Genomic DNA, 21,795 nt, shown 5'->3' with positions numbered 1-21,795 from the left:
GGGGGAGGGGTAGGTGGGGCTGCGCGATCGAGGTTGTGGGCGGGGTGGGGAGGAGGTCGGGGAGAGGGTCGACAATCAATGCCAGGGGGCTGGGGATCAGGGGAAGTGGGTTGAAGACGAGGTGAAGGGGGTTGGGTATCGGGAGTTGGGGCATTTTCCCCGTCCGGTTTCCATCCCTCCCACGTCGCCCCACTTTCCCCCAGAGGCCCTGGAATGGTTCGCGACAGGGGAGATGGGTGTTTGTGTGGAGGAAGAGGAGAACTTACACCTGAGTGTTGAAATCCTGCGTCGGATCACTGGGCGAATCCTTGAAAATCTTCTCTAGATTCCCGACGTACCTGAGAGGGCAGAGAGAGGGAGGGAAATCAGAGAGCGAGCAGCGTTGGACTAAGAGAAAGAGAAAGGAAGAGAGAGAGAGAGGAGGGAGGGGTACAGGCCAGTGCACAGGGACACCTGTACCCATCCTAGCCCACCCCTGGGCAGGGCACCGAGCCCCGCCACCCTCGGTGCGGGCAAAGCCCACTCCCATTCGAAGCAGCTGGGGACAGGGAGGATGTGGGGATGGACTGAGGCAGTGAGGAGGTCCAGGCGAAAAGGGCACTCACTTGTTCTGGAAGTCCGGGATGCTGAACACCACCTGCATGACGGAGTTGAGGTAGCAGCTGTTGCCCAGGTTCTGCATGCCCGTGTACTCGGGCCCGTACAGAGGCTTGAGGTGGACGCCGGACTCCTGGATCGTCTCCCACTCACCGATCCGCTGGTTCATGTCGATTTCCAGCTCTGTCATCGTCTTGTCAGTCTGTGTCGTTTGGGGGGGGGGGAGGGGAAGGTTTTGCAGAGAGGCAGAGAGGCAGACAGGCAGAGAGGCAGAGAGGCAGAGAGGCAGAGAGGCAGAGAGGCAGAGAGGCAGAGAGGCAGAGAGGCAGAGAGGCAGAGAGGCAGAGAGGCAGAGAGGCAGACAGGCAGAGAGGCAGAGAGGCAGACAGGCAGACAGGCAGACAGGCAGACAGGCAGACAGGCAGACAGGCAGACAGGCAGACAGGCAGACAGGCGAGGGTGGGGGGAGGGTGAGAAAAACCATTAAAACACCTGATAACTGACAAGAACACCCCATTCCGTAACATTTAGCCATTTAATGTCACTCAGCGCCGTGTGAGTAACAAGAAGATCGGATTTCTGACTCACTTGGGTGGGTTTTTGTTCATGAGTAATGTCGCCTTTAAGGTTCTGTGTTACCTGTGGCTGAACCATTTCAAAAGGTACACGCCAGAACTATGACAAAGTATTCTTACGAACAATGAAGAACATGGGATAGTTTTAAAAGGTAATTAACAGAAGGTTGTCAGAACCCAATCCAATGTGGTCAGGGGTGAATTTGCATTTTGAGTCTACCTCAGTGTCTGATGTGGTTGTCCCTCTACTCCCTGCGTGGCTAAAGATCGATTGACCTCCCAGCGACGCTCAGACTGAGGGCCATCTCTCCTCAATTCAGTCTCGATTACTCCATCCCCGATCAGAACTTTCGCCCCGTTGCTCCAGGCAGGAGTGAAACAGTCACCAGGTCCTGAAGAGTTGGATATGCCGACCAGGACTGTTTCCCAAATAACGCACCCCATCCACTCGATCTCTCACCATTGGACAACTCAGTTAACGGTAAGGGAGAGTTACAGAGATCTAGGGGTACAGGTTCATAGCTCCTTGAAAGTGGAGTCACAGGCGGACAGAGTGGTGAAGAAGGCACTCGGCAAGCTTGGTTTCATCGGTCAGAACATCGAATAAAGGAGTTGGGACGTCTTGTTGAAGTTGTACAAGACATTGCTAAGGCCACACTTGGAATACTGTGTACAGTTCTGGTCACCCGATTATAGAAAGGATATTATTAAACCAGAAAGAGTGCAGAAAAGATTTACTAGGATGCTACCGGGACTTGATGGATTGAGTTATAAGGAGAGGCTGGATAGGGTGGGACTTTTTTCTCTGCAGCGTAGGAGACTGAGGGGTGATCTTATAGAGATCTATAAAATAACGAGCGGCACAGATCAGCGAGATAGTCAATACCTTTTCCCAAAGGTAGGGGAGTCTAAAACTAGAGGGCATAGCTTTAAGGGAAGAGATGCAAAAGTGTCCAAAGGGACAATTTTTTCCACATAGAGGATGGTGAATTCTGAAACGACATACGTAGTAGTAGAGGCGGGTACAATTTTGTCTTTTAAGAAGTGTTTAGACGGTTACATGGGTAAGATGGGTATAGAGGGATATGGGCCAAATGCGGGCAACTGGGATTAGCTTCAGGGTTTAAAAAAAGAGCAACATGGACAAGTTGGGCTGAAGGGCCATGCTGTAAACCTCTATGACTCATGCTGTAAAGCTCTCAGCATGAGGAGCGATCTCTTCAACCTTCAATAGAGCAGTCCAAAACACCAGTTTGGCTACAACTGGAACATCTGTGTGCACGTTCTGGTCACCCCACAACAGAAAGGATGTCAATGTGTTAGAGGGGGTCGGGAGGCGATTTACCAGGATGTAGCCATCCAGGACTGGGAAAATGCGGTGGGGAGGGAGTGGGTCGGCTGGGATGGGCTGTTCTCCTCGGAGCAGGGGAGGCTGAGGGGAGTTTGGCAGAGGAGCCTGGACGGAGCGCTTGGGAAAGGGCCGATTTCATAGAATCCTGACAGTGGAGGAGGAGGCCATTTGGCCCATCGAATCTATACCAACCACAATCCCATCCAGGACCTATTCCTGTGACCCCACGTCTACCCCACTAATCCCCCTGACCCTAAGGGGCAATTTACCATGGCCCATCAACCTAACCCGCACATCTTTGTGGGAGTGTGGGAGGAAACCTGAGCACCCGGAGGAAACCCATGCAGACTCGGGGGCGGGGGTTATGTACAAACTCCACATATATTCCAATTCTATCTTTTATTCTCACTCTATGCACCTAAAACTTCATTCTGTTTGAAACTCTCGATGACTGTAACACTACATTCTGCACTCTCTCTCGTTTCCTGCTGTATGAATGGTATGCTTTGTCGGTATAGCGTGCAAGAAACAATACTTTTCACTGTCTGTTAATGCATGCGACAACAATACATCAAATCAAAAACTAAGGGGCAATTTACCGTGGCCAATCCACCTAACCTTTGGATACTAAGGGGCAAGTTAACATGGCCAATCCACCTAACCCGCACATCTTTGGAGCGTGGGAGGAAACCCACACAGACATGGGGAGACGGTGTAGACTCCACACAGACAGTGACCCGAGGCTGGAATCGAACCCGGGTCCCTGGCACTGTGAGGCAGCAGCACTAACCACCGTGCCACCCCAAACCTTTCAGGGGTGAGGTGAGGAGAAATTTCTTCACGCAGAGGGTGGTGAAATTGTGGAGGTGAAATTCACCTCCACGGAAAGTAACTGAGGCCAAAATATTCAACGTTTTAAAAGAAGCTTCTGGGGTGAAGGGGATCTAAGGATTTTGGGGGCGGGGGTGCGGTGGTGAAAGTGGCATCAGGTTAATGAATAATGTTGCATACTTGAGTTATTAAAGATGTAAAGAATGTAAAAACGCTAGAGGGAATAAAAAACCATTGCTTGGTCGCTCTAAAAGCTGGTTTTGGTTTCAGCGCTTAGAGGTTTAAAATGCAAAGTACATACACAATCCCAGACTAAGACATTTGTATCCAAGGCCACACAACGGGGCTGCCTCAATAACAGGCTTCAGGCATTGAAACGTTTGAATTTTGCCCAATCAATATGGGATTCAGCTACCAGGAACCTGTAAGATTCGAATTTGACGTTGTTGAAAAATTGATAGGTCATCACAGGTATAAAAGACTCTGAGAAGGAAAAACAAGAGTGAGCAACTGCCATCTCTCAAGTCTCGAGAAGGAGACTGCAGCTCTCCACCCTGCCAGGTTTACATATCTCTTAAGAGAATGCAACAGCGAAAAGTACCAACTCACTGACAGAGAAATCACCCAGGAAACTCCAGAAGGTTCTGAAAGTCGCAAAACCTGGTTGCATATTTTTTGTGTGTCTAAATTCTGTTTTATTTAGTTAGTGAATGGATATTGCGTTTACTTGAACAGCATTCCAGTAGAATCTTATTTTGTTCTGTAAGTTAGACGTTTAGTTGAAGATCCCCTGTTCGTTAAAACAATAAATTGTTAATGGTTCACCTTAAAGTGAGTGTCAGATATTACGTTGAATCCTGCAGGAGGCGGCCATTCAGCCCATAGAGTCTGTGCCGACCACAATCCCACCCATGCCCTATCCCCATAACCACTTGTATTTACTCTGCTAATTCCCAACACTAGGATCAATTTAGCACGGCCAATCAACCTAACCTGTATATCTTTGGAGTATGGGAGGAAACCGGAGCAGCCGGAGGGAACTGCCACAGACACGGGGAGAACGTGAAAACTCCTCACAGCAAACCAGAAATCGAGCCCCAGGTCCCCGGCGCTGTGAGGCAGCACTGCTCACCACCGTGCTGCTGATAGTTAACCACTAAACGTTATAGAAGGCCAGTTCACACTTGACAGATTACGAGGCAAGGGATTCCTCTTTGTGGGATTTGGCGTTACGTCTCAAAAGGGGAGCAACCTCTGCATCCTGACAGATGATCAGCCACGATCATAATCAATGGCAGGGCAGGCTCGAAGGGCCTCCTCCTCCTCCTGCTGCTGTGTTTAGCTGAGCCGCGGGAGCACTCACCTTCTGCATTTTCATCATGTTAATCCCAAAGTGGGAGAGGTGTTCAGCCAGGTTAGGGTCCAGGACCATATCGTCCTCATCGTACGAGTACACATCTGCAAACGGACACCAAAAGATCAGTGAGTGTGTGTGTAGGGGGAGGCGGGGGAAGAGGGACACGGGTTCAAATCCCACAGCGGAACCAACATTTTTATAACCTACATAATCCAGAGTCCCTATGGTCCAGGAGGCCGTTCGGCCCATTGAGTCTACACCCACTCTCCAAAAAAAAAACAGCTTGCTCAGCCCAGTAGTCCTGCACTTTCAACATGGCCAATCCACCCAACCTGCACATCTTTGGACACTAAGGGGCAATTTAGCATGGCCAACCCAGCCAACCTGCACATCTTTGGACTGTGGAAGGAAACCAGAGCACTCGGAGGAAACCCCTGCAGACACATCAAGAACTTGCAAACTCCACACAGACGGTGACCCGAGGCCAGGAATCGAACCGGGGTCCATAAGACCATAAGACGTAGGAACAGAATTAGGCCACTCAGCCCATCGAGTCTGCTCCGCCATTTGATCATGGCTGATATTTTTCCCATCCCCATTCTCCTGCCTTTTCCCCATAACCCCTGATCCCTTTATTAATCAAGAACTTATCTATCCCTGTCTTAAAGACACTCAATGACCCAGCCTCCACAGCCTTCTGTGACAAAGAGTTCCACAGATTCCCACTCTCTGGCTGAAGAATTTCCTCCTCATCTCTGTTTTAAAGGATTGTCCCTCAGGATCAGCCTGAGGTTGTGCCCCTCTGGTTCTAGTTTTTCCTACGAGTGGAAACATCCTCTCCACGTCCACTCTATCCAGGGCCTCACAGTATCCTGTAAGTTTCAATAAGATCCTTCCTCCTCAACCTCCTAAACTCCAACGAGTACAGACCCAGAGTCCTCAAGCATTCGTCATAAGTCAAGCTCTTCATTCCAGGGAATCATTCTCGTAAACCTGCTTTGGACCCTTTCCAAGGCCCAGCACATCCTTCCTTAGATACAGGGCCTAAAACTGCTCACAATACTCCAAATGGGGTCTGACCAGAGCCTTATACAGCCTCAGAAGTACATCCCTGCTCTTGTATTCTAACCCCCTTGATGTGAATGCTAACATTGCATTTGTCTTCCTAACTGCTGAATGAACCTGCACATTAACCTTAAGGGAATCTTGAACAATGACTCCCAAGTCCCTTTGTGCTCCTGATTTCCTAAGCATTTCCCATTTAGAAAATAGTCTACGCTTCCATTCCTCCTTCCAAAGTGTGTAACCTCACACTTTTCCACATTGTATTCCACCTGCCACTTCCTTGCCCACTCTCCTAACGTGTCCAAGTCCTTCTGCAGACCCCCTGCTTCCTCAATGCTACCCGCCTCTCTACATATCTTTGTATCGTCTGTAAATTTAGCAACAGTGCCTTCAGCTCCTTCCCCCAAATCGTTAATACATCATTAATTAATGTTAATTAACACTGCAATGAAGTTACTGTGAAAATCCCATGGACGCCACGCTCTGGCACCTGCTCAGCTACACTGAGGGAGAATTTAGCGTGGCCAGTGCACCCTAACCAGCACGTCTGAGAGGAAATCGGAGGAAACCCATGCAGACACGGGGAGAATGCAAAGACAGTGACCCGAGGCTGGGAATCGAACCCGGGACCCTGGCACTGTGGGGCAGCAGTGCTAACCACTGTGCCACCCTGCTGTCCTTCGCACCCTCTCCAAAGCATCCGCACCCTTCTGGTAGTGTGGCGACCAGAACTGCTCGCAATACTCCAAAAGCAGGCTAACGAAGGTTTTACATAGCTGTAACATAACTTGCCAACTTTTGGACCCCGTGTCCTGGCTGATGAGGGAGAGCGAGGGGGCAGTCGAGAGCACACGGTGCAGCTAGCTGCTGTCTCTCTCTGCGCTGTCGTTGGCTGGGACACGCCAGCAAACGGGTCCTCACCACCTCCTTCCCGGGAAAATGACGCCCAGTCTCACCAACCCCACAAGCAGGCACCCCGCAGAGGGGTACTCACCAGCTCCGTCCGGGGTGATAGTGCCCAGTTTGACTGCCAGCGGGTATCCAGATTGCTTGTAGTGTTCCAGGGCGTGGTTGTTCCCTCCGCTGCCGTCAAAGTAGCGGCGGCCGCACAGGATGGAGCCGTCGGTGAGATTGAGCCAGAGGTTCTCTTTGAGGTCACAGCGGGAGCACTTCCAACCACTGAGGCGGGGGGGGGGAGCGGAGACAGAGGGGGAGAGGGAGGAAAAGAGGAGGTCAGTGGGATACGCCAGACCGAGCGATCGAGGGACGGAGAGAGTGAGTAGGTTGTGCGCGAGGGCGTAGATGAGGGAGAGTGAGCAGAGTAGTGGGGGGGAGAGGGGGGGTAGGTAGGGATGAAAAACAGGCGACCGAGGGAAATGATGGGGCAGGCGAGGTAGGGGCGGCAGGGCACAGAGAGGGGAAGGAGAGAGAGACAGACACGAGAGAGAGGGAGAGAGAGAGAGAGACAGACACGAGAGAGAGGGAGAGAGAGAGAGAGACAGACACGAGAGAGAGGGAGAGAGAGAGAGAGACAGACACGAGAGAGAGGGAGAGAGAGAGAGACAGACACGAGAGAGAGGGAGAGAGAGAGAGACACAGACACGAGAGAGAGGGAGAGAGAGAGAGACAGACACGAGAGAGAGGGAGAGAGAGAGAGAGACAGACACGAGAGAGAGGGAGAGAGAGAGAGAGACAGACACGAGAGAGAGGGAGAGAGAGAGAGAGAGACAGACACGAGAGAGAGGGAGAGAGAGAGAGACAGACACGAGAGAGAGGGAGAGAGAGAGAGACAGACACGAGAGAGAGGGAGAGAGAGAGAGACAGACACGAGAGAGAGGGAGAGAGAGAGAGACAGACACGAGAGAGAGGAGAGAGAGAGACAGACACGAGAGAGAGGGAGAGAGAGAGACAGACACGAGAGAGAGGGAGAGAGAGAGACAGACACGAGAGAGAGGGAGAGAGAGAGACAGACACGAGAGAGAGGGAGAGAGAGAGACAGACACGAGAGAGAGGGAGAGAGAGAGAGACAGACACGAGAGAGAGAGAGAGACAGACACGAGAGAGAGAGAGAGAGACAGACACGAGAGAGAGAGAGAGAGACAGACACGAGAGAGAGAGAGAGACAGACACGAGAGAGAGAGAGAGACACACACACGAGAGAGAGAGAGAGACACACACACGAGAGAGAGAGAGAGACACACACGAGAGAGAGAGAGAGAGACACACACACGAGAGAGAGAGAGAGAGACACACACGAGAGAGAGAGAGAGAGACACACACGAGAGAGAGAGAGAGAGAGACACACACGAGAGAGAGAGAGAGAGACACACACGAGAGAGAGAGAGAGACACACACACGAGAGAGAGAGACACACACACACGAGAGAGAGAGAGAGACACACACGAGAGAGAGAGAGACAGACACACACGAGAGAGAGAGACAGACACACACGAGAGAGAGACACACACAGTGACACAGAGAGAGAGAGAGTGTGACAGAGAGAGAGAGAGAGAGACAGAGAGAGGGTGACACAGAGAGAGAGAGAGAGAGAGGGTGATAGAGAGAGAGCCCACTCCCTCAGCCAGAACCACCCTCACTCACCAGGGTGGGATGCGGAGATTATTACCCATCTGTTTCAGTCCGAGGGCATGTTTGGAGACCTGGCGCACCTCCCCGTCCCAGGCCTGTATCTCCTGCTTTCGCGACGCTGAGTCTGCAGCTAACATGGCATCAATGGAGGCAGAAACCTGGAGGGAGACAAACCCAGTGAGAACAGGCTCAGTCTCACACCCAAAACTATATAAAAGCTGAGAGACTGAAAGCCCCGAATGGGGCCGAGGGGGCGCCACACCGCCGGGGGGGGGGCCAGGGCCGAGGGGGCGCCGCACCGTTGGAGGGTCATTGCCAAGGGAGGTCTGAATTGTACATGTCTCTGGGAGCACTCGATATTGGGAGGGCTACACGGCTGGGATGATGCACACTATCAGGGTCATGTAGAGGGAGCACTGTATTGTAGCTGTCTCTGGGAGCGCTCGATATTGGTGGATTACATTGTCAGGGGAACGTAGGGGCAGCACACAGAGTATACCCGTGAATAATTTTCAGTCCTTCACGTACCCTGTCCCGTACGGCCGTTGACATTAGCGTCAGCGATTCTCTGGGAATGATCGCATTCTCTGGTAAGATTACTACCTTCACCTCCTCGTCATACTCAAAGTTCTCAGTGTCCACATCGAAGCCACCTTCCACGCCTGGGGCAGGGGGGGGAAGAGAGAATGGGGTGGTGGTGGGGGGGGGGGAGGAACAAGGTGGAATAAACAGTCAGGACAACGCAATCTCACCGTTCAGTGTGAATCACCACCAGTGTCCAGCTCAGACCATTATCATGCTCTATCCGTCTCCGTCACCCTCCCTGTGTCCCAACCTCACCCGCTACTCCATATGCGCTCTCGGACTGACAGGCACACAGATAGAAGTGTGCCCGCCTTTCGCAGCCACACATCCTCTCTCTCGTGCGCCCACCTGCCCTATCTCTCTCATCCCACCCCACCCCCACTCTCCCATCCCTCCTCTCTCTCCCACCCACTCCGCCTCCCCCCCCTCACCCACTCCGCCTTCCCCCCCCTCACCCACTCCGCCTTCCCCCCCCTCACCCACTCCGCCGCCCCCCCCTCACCCACTCCGCCTTCCCCCCCCCACCTCACCCACTCCGCCTTCCCCCCCCACCTCACCCACTCCGCCTTCCCCCCCCACCTCACCCACTCCGCCTTCCCCCCCTCACCCACCTTCCCCCTCCACCCACTCCGCCTTCCCCCCCCCACCTCACCCACTCCGCCTTCCCCCCCCACCCGCCTTCCCCCCCCCACCTCACCCACTCCGCCTTCCCCCCCCACCTCACCCACTCCGCCTTCCCCCCCCCACCTCACCCACTCCGCCTTCCCCCCCCACCTCACCCACTCCGCCTTCCCCCCCCACCTCACCCACTCCGCCTTCCCCCCCCACCTCACCCACTCCGCCTTCCCCCCCCACCTCACCCACTCCGCCTTCCCCCCCCACCTCACCCACTCCGCCTTCCCCCCCACCTCACCCACTCCGCCTTCCCCCCCCACCTCACCCACTCCGCCTTCCCCCCCCACCTCACCCACTCCGCCTTCCCCCCCCACCTCACCCACTCCGCCTTCCCCCCCCACCTCACCCACTCCGCCTTCCCCCCCCACCTCACCCACTCCGCCTTCCCCCCCCACCTCACCCACTCCGCCTTCCCCCCCCACCTCACCCACTCCGCCTTCCCCCCCACCTCACCCACTCCGCCTTCCCCCCCCACCTCACCCACTCCGCCTTCCCCCCCCACCTCACCCACTCCGCCTTCCCCCCCACCTCACCCACTCCGCCTTCCCCCCCCACCTCACCCACTCCGCCTTCCCCCCCCACCTCACCCACTCCGCCTTCCCCCCCCACCTCACCCACTCCGCCTTCCCCCCCCACCTCACCCACTCCGCCTTCCCCCCCCACCTCACCCACTCCGCCTTCCCCCCCCACCTCACCCACTCCGCCTTCCCCCCCCACCTCACCCACTCCGCCTTCCCCCCCCACCTCACCCACTCCGCCTTCCCCCCCCCACCTCACCCACTCCGCCTTCCCCCCCCACCTCACCCACTCCGCCTTCCCCCCCCACCTCACCCACTCCGCCTTCCCCCCCACCTCACCCACTCCGCCTTCCCCCCCCACCTCACCCACTCCGCCTTCCCCCCCCACCTCACCCACTCCGCCTTCCCCCCCCACCCACTCCGCCTTCCCCCCCCTCCACCCACTCCGCCTTCCCCCCCCTCCACCCACTCCGCCTTCCCCCCCACCTCACCCACTCCGCCTTCCCACCTCCCCCGTGTCCTCGCCCCTTACCGATGGCCAATCGAGTGGGTTTTTTCTTGGGAGGGTCTCCAGCCCCACTGCTGCCGTCATCCACTTTCTGAAAAACAGAGACACGTGGGAGATGAGAGCGCCTCGGGCAGTTACTCGGGCAGGGAGAGAGGAGGAATGGCAGAGTCCTACAGTGCAGAAAGAGGCCATTCAGCCCATCAAGTCCATACTGACCACAATTCTAACCAGGCCCCATTTCCATAACCCCAATTGTGGCACACTGGTGTGCACTGCTGCCTCTCAGCGCCAGGGACCTGGTTTCAATTCCCGGCCTCCATTTCACTGTCTGCGTGCAGTTCGCACGTTCTCCCCATGTCTGTGTGGGTCTCCTCTGGGAACTCCAGTTTCCTCCCACCATCCAGAGATGTGCGGGTTAGGTAGATTGGCCACGCTAAATTGCCCCTTAGTGTCAGGGGGATTAGCAGGGTAAATGTGAGGGGTTATGGATTAAGGCCTGGGTGAGATTGTGGTCGCTGCAGGCTCGATGGGCCGAATGCCCTTCCTCTGCACTGTAGGGATTCCGTGTATTTATCCTGCCACTCACCCTGGCAGCAAGGGCCAAGTTAGCACGGCCAATCCATCTAACCTGCACACCTTTGGAACGTGGGAGGAAAGCGGAGCACCCGAAGGAAACCCACGCAGAGACGGGGAGAACACGCAGACTGTGACCCGAGGCTGGAATTGAACCCGGGTCCCTGGTGCTGTGAGGCAGCAGTGCTAACCCACTGTGTCACCGTGTCGCCCCTCTCCGCATGGGGAAGAGGGGGAACAGAAGCCGATCTTTATAGCCCTGTTGCGCTGTGGGGGTTAGCACCTGTCCTTGTTTCTACTGCGCTCCATCTCCTTCCTTCTGCGCCCCCAGGCAACTCTGATTATCACCCTTCCAGCCTGCTCCACCATTCATTATGATCATGGCTAATCATCAAATTCAATATCCTGACACCCCCCCCACCCCGTTCCCCCCCACCATATCCCTCGATCCCTTTAGCCCCAAGAGCGATATCTAATTAATTCTTGAAATCACACATTTTGATCTCGACTACTTTCTGTGGGAGTGAATTCCACACATTCGCCACCCTCTGGGTGAAGAAATTTCCCCTCACCTCAGTCCTAAAAGGTTTTCCCCTTATCCTCAAACTATGACCCCCCTTGTTATGGACTCCCCTGATCATCGGGGAACATTCTTTCTGAATCTACCCTCTGTAACCCCTGTTAGAATTTTATAAGTTTCTATGAGATAAGAACATAAGAACATAAGAAATAGGAGCAGGAGTGGGCCATCTAGCCCTTCGAGCCTGCCCCGCCATTCAATAAGATCATGGCTGATCTGTCGTGGCTCAGTTCCACATTCCCGCCCTCTCCCCATAACCCTTAATCCCCTCTCTTATCAAAAACCCATCAAACCGCGTCTTAAAAATATTTAGCGAGGCAGCCTCCACCACTTCAACGGGCAGAGAATTCCAGAGATTCACCACCCTTTGAGTGAAGAAGTTCCTCCTCAACTCCGTTCTAAACCGCCCCCCCTCTATCTTGAGGCTGTGCCCCCTAGTCCTACTGTCCTTTCTGAGCGGGAAGAATCTCTCCACCTCTATCCTATCCATCCCTTTCATCATCTTATACGTCTCAATGAGATCTCCCTCATCCTTCTAAACTCTAACGAGTACAAGCCCAGTCTATTCCGCTTCTCCTCATAGCTCAACCCCCTCAACTCCAGTACAAGACCCCCTTTCACTCTTCTAAGCTCCCGTGAATACAGACCTGCCATCCCAGGGATCAGCCTGGTAAACCTTCACTGCATCGCCACTCCCGTACGTGGCACAGTGGTTAGCTCTGCTGCCTCACAGCGGCAGGGATCCAGGTTGGATTCCCGGCTTGGGTCACTGCCTGTGTGGAGTTTCTACGACATCCCCATGATATTTACTGCCTTAACATACGATCTCCTAAAGTGCAGCACCTCACACTTGCCCAGATTAAACTCCATCTGCCATTTCTCCACCCATATCTGCAACCGATCTATATCCCGCTGTATCCTGTGGCAACCTTCTACACTACCCACATCTCCATCCATCTTTGTGTCGTCTGCAAACTTAGTAACCCACCTGTGTGTGTTTTCATCCAAGTAATTTATATATATATTGTAAACAGCAAGAGATCCCAGTACGGATCCTTTCACTTTTTTTAAATTCATTTGTGGGAATGCTGGCTGGCCAGCATTTATTGCCCATCCCTAGTTGCCTGAGGCCATTTGAGAGTCAACCACGTTGCTGCGGCTCTGGAGTCACATGTAGGGCCAGGCCGGATAAGGATGGCAGATTTCCCTCCCGAAAGGACACTAGTGAACTGGATGGGTTTTTCCGACAATGGTTTCATCAGCAGATTCTTAATTCCAGATTTTTTTTTATATATATATCGAATTCAAATTCCACCAACTGCCGTGGCGGGATTCAAACACAGGTCTCCCAGAACATCAGCTGAGTTTCTGGATGAATAGGCTAGCGATGATGCCATTGCCTGTCCTTTTAAAGGGAGGAGGAGGAAGGAGGAGGAAGAGGAAGGAGGAAGGAGGAAGGAGGAAGGAGGAAGGAGGAAGGAGGAAGGAGGAAGGAGGAAGGAGGAAGGAGGAAGGAGGAAGGAGGAAGGAGGAAGGAGGAGAAGGAGGAAGAGAAGGAGGAAGGAGGAAGGAGGAAGAGAAGGAGGAAGGAGGAAGGAGGAGGAGAAGGAGGAAGGAGGAGGAGAAGGAGGAAGGAGGAGGAGAAGGAGGAAGGAGGAGGAGAAGGAGAAGGAGGAGGAGGGAGGAGGAGGAGAAGGAGGAAGGAGGAGGAGAAGGAGGAAGGAGGAGAAGGAGGAAGGAGGAGAAGGAGGAGAAGGAGGAGGAATGGATGGGATGGGTTCGGCCACTGGGGGCACCAGCCCAGCGCTGCTTACCGGGAGTCGTGTGCGCCGCAGGTGGAGGTAAGCCCTCTGGCCGGTCTTCTGGTAGTGCTTTTCCACATGCTGCTTGCCAAATCCCAGGAATGTGTTCATGCAGATGTAGAGGCCCCCTTCGGATTCCTGTGACAGGGGCAAAAAAAAACAGAGCAAAGGATCAGCAGCTGGAACGCAGAGAGGCCGGCCTGACAAACCTGTCCATCTGAAAATAAACAAACATCTTAAAGTGAAACCTCGCAGGCTCAGGAGGAAGCCGTGTAACTAAGGCAGTGTGGAGCCTCCCCAGTAAAGAGATTTTTAAAATTATTTTATAGGATGTGGGCGTCACTGGCTAGGCCAGCAGTTATTACCCATCCCTAAGTGCCCCTTGAGAAGGTGCTGGGCGAGCACAGTGGCTTAGCGCTGTTGCCTCACACTGCCAGGGACCCGGGTTCAATTCCGCCCTTGAGTCACTGTCTGTGTGGAGTTTGCACGTTCTCCCTGTATCTGTGTGGGTTTCCTCCCCGTGCTCTGGTTTCCTCCCACAGTCCAGAGATGTGCAGGTTAGATCGACTGGTCATGCTAAATTGCCCCTTCATGGCCCACATTGGCTATGCTAAGTTGTCCTTTATTATCCAACAATATGTAGATTAGGTGGATTGGCCATGCTAAATTGCCCTTTAGGGTCTCAAGATGTGCCGGTTAAATGAATTGGCCATGCTAAATTGCCCCTTAATGTCCCAAGATTGCCGGTTAGGTGAATTGGCCATATCAAATTGCCCCTTAGTGTCCAAGGATGTGTTGGCTAGGTGGATTAGTCATGCTAAATTGCCCCTTAGTGTCTTACGATGTGTAGAGTAGATGGATTGGCCATGCTAAATTGCCCCTTAGTGTCCAAAGATATATAGGGTAGGTAGATTAGCTGTGGTAAATTACTCCTTAGTGTCCAAAGATGTGCCGGTTAGGGGGATTGGCCATGCTAAATTGTCCCTTGGTGTCCAAAGATGTGTAGGTTAGGGGATTAGCAGAGAAATACACGGAGTTGTGAGTATAGGACGTGAGTAAGATGCTCTGTGGGACAGTCAGTGTCGACTCGATGGGCCGCAAGGCCTGTTCTGCACTGCAGGGAAGCTATGATTGAACCCACTGCAGTCCCATGTTAGTGTAGATACACCCACTACGCTGTTAGGGAGGGAGTTTTAACCCAGCAACACCGAAAGAAAGACTGATATATCTGCAAGTCAAGATGGTGTGGAACCTGCAGGTGGTGCTGTTACCAGGTATCTGCTGCCCTTGTCCTTCCTGGATGGTAGAGGTAGCAGGTTTGGAAGGTGCTGCCTAAGGAACCCTGGCAGTGCATCTTGTAGACACAGGGAGAAAGTTCCTCATACAGCAAATGGTTATAGAACATAGAACACTACAGCACAAACAGGCCCTTCGGCCCACGAGTTGCACCAATCACATCAACACCTACCAATCTATAGACCTATCTGTAACCCCCAATCCCATTAAACCCCATATACTCATCCAGAAGTCTTTTAAAAGACCCCAGCGAGTTCGCCTCCACCACCACTGACGGCAGCCGATTCCACTCACTCACCACCCTCTGAGTGAAAAACTTACCCCTAACATCTCCTCTGTACTTTCCTCCCCGCACCTTAAATCTGTGTCCTCTCAGACCTGTTATGATCCGGAATGTGTCGACTAGTACAAAGTTGGGTGGGAGGGTGAGCGGTAAGGAGGATGCAGAGACCCTTCAGTGTGATTCGTACCAAGCTGAGCGAGCAAATGCGTGGCGGATGCAGTATAATGTGGATAAATGTGAGGTTATCCACTTTGGTAGCAAGAACAGGAAGGCAGGCTACTATCTGAATGGCTATAAGTTAAGGGAGGGGAATGTGTAACAAGACCCGGGTGTCCTTGTGCATCAGTCACTGAAGGTAAGCATGCAGTTGCAGCAGGTGGTAAAGGCGGCAAATGGTATGTTGGCCTTCATAGCGAGAGGGCTTGAGTACAGAAGCAGGGGTGTGTTGTTGCAGTTATACAGGGCCTTGGTGAGGCCATATCTGGAATACGGTGTGCAGTTTTGGTGCCTTTATCTGAGGAAGGATGTCTGTGCTACAGAGGGCGTGCAGAGAAGGTTTATCAGGTTGATTCCTGGGATGGCAGAACTGATGGATGAGAAGAGATCAAGTCGGTTAGGATTGTATTCTGAACATATTCAGAGTTCTGAACTCTGAATATGGAGTTCAGAAGAATGAGGGGGGAATCTGATAGAAGCCTATAAAATTGTAACAGGATTATTCAGGGCAGATTCAGAAAGAATGTTCGGAGTCCAGAACCAGGGCTCACAGTCTGAGGATGCAGGGTGGGCCATTCAGGATTGAGGTGAGGAGACATTTCTTCACCCAGAGGGTGGTGAATGTGTGGAATTCACTACCATAGAAAGCAGTTGAGGCCAAAATATTGTATGATTTCAAGAAAGAGGTAGATATAGCTCTTGGGGTGAAGGGGATCAAAGGATATTGAGGGAGGGGGGGGGAGAGAAAGGTGGATCAAACTTGAGTTGGATGATCATAATGAATGGCAGAGGAGGCTCGAAGGGCTGAATGGCCTCCTCCTTCTAGTTTCTATGTTTCGATGAGAGCAAGTCGCAGAAAAAGCAAAGGTGCTCCCGAGGACAGTTTCTCTCGCAGCGAGTGGTTGGGGAATGCGAGAGGCACATTCAATTTGAAATTGGAATTTGAAAGGTTATCTGAAAAAGGGAGTATGGCACAGGGTCGCAGGGAGAAAACAGGGGACATCCCAAGATAGAAAGGACGGAACGTGTGGTCTCCTCAAGGGCAAACGCTCCCTCTCATTTCTAGAAATGGACCAGCACCTAATGCCCACCTCTCAAGAAGGTGGTGGGTGATTTGCCTCATTGAAGCCCGCTGCAGTCCCCGTGTGGCGTAGGTATACCCACAGCGCTGTTAGGGAGGGGGGAGTTGCAGGGTTCCGAGCCAGTTGACAGTGAAGGAAGGATCGGTAGCGCCGTGTCGATCAAACCCTCTCGTTTGTTGACTGCCTTTCACCTAGCTGGTGCCTCTTGGCTGCCATCAGTAGATGCAGATAGGAAAGACCTTTCAGCCTTGGGAACGGGAGGTGGGGGGGTATGGAAGTGGGGTAAGAGAGGCGAGGCAAGAGGAGGGGGTGAAGAAGGGAGGCAGGGGGTGGGGAAAACACAGCAAGGGCTGATACATTTCCAGGTCAGGATGGCTGATAGTACCTCGGAGGGGAGCTTGCAGGTGGTGGGAGTTCCCCATTTGTCTGGTGCCCCCTCCTTGTCATTTAAGGTGCTAAAGATTGATGGCATCGACAGCAAGCCATTTACCAATCCTGAAATGCCTGTGAACTTTAGTCTGCCTTGTGGTCCTTCCAGAGGGGACAGTTTTGAGTCAAGTACCATTGCATTTGGAGGGTTAAAAAGGCAAAGGATCATACTATGAACAGTAGGACCCTGTACTAAATATCAGAGGGATATTAGAGAGGGTATCCACAGATCCCTGAAGATGGCAGGACAGGCATTTGATTTTATTTATTGTTACATGTATTGGGAGACAGTGAAAAGTATTATTTATTGCAAGCTATACAGACAAAGCATACCGTTCATAGAAAAGGAGAGAGTGCAGAATGTAGTGTTACAGTACTAGCTAGGGTGTAGACAAAGATCAACTTCATGTGAGGTAGGTCCATTCAAAAGTCTGATGGCAGCAGGGAAGAAGCTGTTCTTGAGTCGGTCGGTATGTGACCTCAGGCTTTTGTATCTTTTTCCCAACGGAAGAAAGCGGGAGAGAGAATGTCTGGGGTGCGTGGGGGATGTTTAATTATGCTGGCTGCTTTGCTGGGGCAGCAGCAAGTGTAGACAGTGTTGATTGATGGAAGGCTGGTTTGCGTGATGGGCTACTTCCACAACCTTTTGTATTTCTTCCGATCTTGGTCAGAGCAGGAGCCCATACCAAGCTATGAGACAACAAGACAGGTAAGATGGATAAAGTTACATATTTAAGTGGTTGTAGGATTGCTTTAAGAGCCAGTCACATGATTTGATGGTGATGTCATTGGAGTGTTGCCCAGGCTTCCATTTGGGTTTCTATTTCATACAGGCAACAGCTTCTACAAATAAATCTGTTCACAAAGTTTGGGCATTGCAGTTAAGAAGTGTGGTGTGGCTTTTAGAGGGGGGCAAGAGGGCAGCATGGTGGTTAGCACTGCTGCCTCACAGCACCAGTGACCCATGTTCAATTCTGGTCTCGGGTCACTGTCTGTGCAGGGTCTGTTCCACTTCACCTACCATACTACCGTTCCCCCCCACCCCCTCAGTGTCTGGGTGGGTTTCCTCCAGGTGCTCTGGTTTCCTCCTACACTCTAAAGGTGTGTAGGTTAGGTGGATTGGCCATGCTAAATTAACGTCAGGGGGATTAGCAGGATAAATACCTGAGGTCACGGGGTAGGGCCTGTGTGGGATTGTCATCGGCGCAGATTCGATGGGCCAAATGGCCTCCTTCTGCACATAAGGGATTCTGTGATCACTAAGAAATCTGTGCATCATGTTTCTTGTCAGGGATATGTTTAGAATTCAGATCTGGTTTGCGAGGTGCCCACTTGTCTAAGAAATCTCTTAAATTGATAGCTGGGCAAACAGGATAAGTGCTTCAGAGCTTTGTTTTCAGCTGAGCTAATGCATTTGTGTTTACTTAGGTTTTCCCTGGAGTTTCAGAGTAAAGTTTTGATTCGATTGATTAATGGGACAGAGTCATGTGATTAAAGGGAGGAGCTAAGCTAGCAGGGAAAACAGTTTCTCTTTCACCTTTTAAACAAACAGTTACTGCCTGGTTCTAAAATAACCAAGGTGTGTGTGTGTGTCTTTCTCTCTCTCCCCCCCCCCCCCCCCCCCCCAAAGTGTTTTGAAAGTTGTAGTATTTTTTAAATCATTCGTGGGACATGGAAACCTATTGAGTGTGCACCAACTACAATCCAACGCAGGCCCTATCGCCGTAACCCCAGGCATTTACCCTAGCTAGTCCCCTTGACACTAAAAGGCAATTGATCATGGCCAATCCACCTCACCTACACATCTGTGGAGCGTGGGGGGACATGGAGCACCAGGACACCGGCCGCGCATCAAACGCAGGGTCACTGGCTAGGCCAGCAATTATGTGCATCCCTAGTTGCCCTTGAACTGAGTTGTTTGCGAGGCCATTTCAGAGGGCAGTTGAGAGTCAACCACATTGCTCTGGAGTCACATGTAGGACGGACCACGTAAGCACAGCAGTTTCCTTCCCTAAAGATCATTAGTGAACCAGATGGGTTTTCCCGACAACGGGTTTCACGGCCATCAGTAGATTCTCAATTCCAAATTTTTTTTTAAATATTGAATTCAAATTCCATCATCTGCCGTGGCGGGATTTGAACCTGGGGTCCCCAGAACATTAGCTGATCTTCTGGATGAATAGTCTAGCGACAGTACCACTAGGCCACCCCCCCTTGTGTTAAAGTGTCACAAGTAAGTTGACATTAACAGTGCAACGAAGTTACTGTGAAAATCCCTTAGTCACCACACTTCATGGTGGCACAGTGGTTAACACTGCTGCCTTGAAGTGCCAGGGACCCAAGTTCGATTCCTGGCTTGGGTCACTGTCTGTGTGGAGTTTGCCCATTCTCCCCATGTCTGCGTGGATTTCTTCTGGGTGCTCTGGTTTCCTCCTACTGTTCAAAGGTGTGCAGGTTAAGTGGATTGGCCATGCCAAATTCTCCCTCAGTGTAATTCTCCCTCAGGAGGTTTACTAGGCTGATACCGGAGTTGAGGGGATTGAGCTATGAGGAGAGGCTGAATAAACTAGGCTTGTACTCGTTAGAGTTTAGAAGAATGAGGGGAGATCTCATTGAGACGTATAAGATGATGAATGGGATGGATAGGATAGAGGTGGAGAGACTCTTCCCGCTCAAAAAAGACAGTAGGACTAGGGGGCACAGCCTCAAGATAAAGGGGAGGCGGTTTAGAACGGAGTTGAGGAGGAACTTCTTCACTCAAAGGGTGGTGAATCTCTGGAACTCTCTGCCCGTTGAAGTGGTGGAGGCTGCCTCGCTAAATATTTTTAAGAAGCGGGTTGATGGGTTCTTGATAAGAGAGGGGATTAAGGGTTATGGGGAGAGGGCGGGAAAGTGGAACTGAGCCACAACAGATCAGCCATGATCTTATTGAATGGCGGGGCAGGCTCGAAGGGCTAGATGGCCTACTCCTGCTCCTATTTCTTATGTTCTTATGTTCTTATGTAATCCGAACAGGCACCAGAGTGTGGCAAGTAGGGGACTTTCACAGTAACTTCATTGCAGTGTTAATGTTAAACCTCCTTGTGACACTAATAAATAAATAAATCAATCAATAAATTCCGGAGCCTGTCCGGGTTGCGCTGAGGGAGAATTTAGCACAGCCAACATACCCTAACCAGCACGTCTTTCAGACTGTGGAAAGAAACTGGAGCTCACAGAGGAAACCCACGCAGACACAGGGAAAACTTGCAGATTCCGCACAGACAGTGACCGGGAATCAAACCCAAGTCCCTGGCACTGTGAGTCAGCAGTGCTCACCACTGTGCCATCCTGTATTAGTTAAACTGTTGGTAAACAACATTTACTTTGAAGAAAGTTCCCAGTATTCAGTAGAACCACACCTGGAGTGAAAGACGTATCCACACATTAATGCCAAAAATAGCAAATGAACATAAGAACATAAGAAATAGGAGCAGGAGTAGGCCATCTAGCCCTTCGAGCCTGCCCCGCCATTCAATAAGATCATGGCTGATCTGTCGTGGCTCAGTTCAAAGTCTGACAACACCAGGTTTTAGTCCAACCTATTTATTTGATAATATACTCACAAGCTTTCGAGGGGACTGCCTCTTCGTCAGGTGAATGGAGAGTTCTGGCCTCAGACAGAGCATATAAAGCACAGACAGTTTAGAGATTACTGATTAAAATGCGAATCCTTACACCTAACCTGCTGTTCAAGACCTGAAGTGGCTGATAATGTCACATTGTCAGCCACTTCAGGTCTTGAACAGCAGGTTAGGTGTAAGGATTCGCATTTTAATCAGTAATCTCTAAACTGTCTGTGCTTTATATGCTCTGTCTGAGGCCAGAACTCTCCATTCACCTGACGAAGAGGCAGTCCCCTCGAAAGCTTGTGAGTATATTATCAAATAAATAGGTTGGACTAAAACCTGGTGTTGTCAGACTTTTTACTGTGTTTACGCCAGTCCAACACCAGCATACCCACATCGTGGCTCAGTTCCACATTCCCGCCCTCTCCCCATACCCCTTAATCCCCTCTCTTATCAAAAACCCATCAACCCGCAACTTAAAACTATTTAGCGAGGTAGCCTCCACCACTTCAACGGGCAGAGAATTCCAGAGATTCACCACCCTTTGAGTGAAGAAGTTCCTCCTCAACTCCGTTCTAAACCGCCCCCCCTCTATCTTGAGGCTGTGCCCCCTAATCCTATTATCCTTTCTGAGCGGGAAGAGTCTCTCCACCTCTATCCTATCCATCCCATTCATCATCTTATACGTCTCAATGAGATCTCCCCTCATTCTTCTAAACTCTAACGAGTACAAGCCTAGTTTATTCAGCCTCTCCTCATAGCTCAACCCCCTCAACTCCGGCATCAGCCTAGTAAACCTCCTCTGCACTCCCTCCAAGGCCAAAATATCCTTGCGTAAGTACGGCGCCCAAAACTGCACAGTACTCCAACTGCGGCCTCACCAATGCCCTATACAGCCGCAGCAAGACCTCCCTACTTTTATATTCAATCCCCCTCGCTATGAAGGCCAGCATCCCGTTCGCCTTCCTGACCATCTGCTGCACCTGCAAGCTGGGTTTTTGCGACTCATGCGCAAGGACCCCGAGGTCCCTCTGCACCGTCGCCTGCTGCAGTTTTTCTCCACGTAAGTAATAGTCCTTCCTACCATTCTTCCTACCAAAGTGGACCACCTCGCACTTGCCAACATTAAATTCCATTTGCCATTTCCTGGCCCATTCGCCCAGCCTATCTAGATCCTCCTGTAGACTCTCCACACCCTCCGCACAATTTGCCTTTTCTCCAATCTTGGTGTCATCAGCAAATTTCGACACCCTACACCCTTCCCTCCTCCAGATC

The 21,795-nt window shown here is 51.9% G+C and overlaps 1 protein-coding gene across 1 annotated transcript in view; it reads right to left on the bottom strand.

The window, feature by feature from the left end:
• Positions 1-21,795, bottom strand: part of usp5 (ubiquitin specific peptidase 5 (isopeptidase T)) — a gene marked incomplete at its 3' end in the record, with an annotated part of 32,040 nt that overhangs the window by 5,794 nt on the left and 4,451 nt on the right. Inside the window, exons 2-9 of the mRNA XM_080184811.1 lie at positions 13,619-13,744; positions 10,676-10,742; positions 8,894-9,027; positions 8,378-8,523; positions 6,771-6,955; positions 4,718-4,812; positions 606-799; positions 267-338 (exon numbers count right to left, since the gene is read on the bottom strand). Coding sequence (XP_080040937.1) covers positions 267-338; positions 606-799; positions 4,718-4,812; positions 6,771-6,955; positions 8,378-8,523; positions 8,894-9,027; positions 10,676-10,742; positions 13,619-13,744 — 1,019 coding nt within the window. The remainder of the gene's footprint in view (positions 1-266; positions 339-605; positions 800-4,717; positions 4,813-6,770; positions 6,956-8,377; positions 8,524-8,893; positions 9,028-10,675; positions 10,743-13,618; positions 13,745-21,795) is intronic.

Source organism: Carcharhinus amblyrhynchos, unplaced genomic scaffold (assembly GCF_965287045.1).
Source record: "Carcharhinus amblyrhynchos unplaced genomic scaffold, sCarAmb.v2.hapA scaffold_953, whole genome shotgun sequence".
Lineage (NCBI taxonomy): Eukaryota > Metazoa > Chordata > Chondrichthyes > Carcharhiniformes > Carcharhinidae > Carcharhinus > Carcharhinus amblyrhynchos.
Note: the sequence above shows the minus strand (reverse complement) of the source record. Positions and strands in the feature narration are given on the sequence as shown.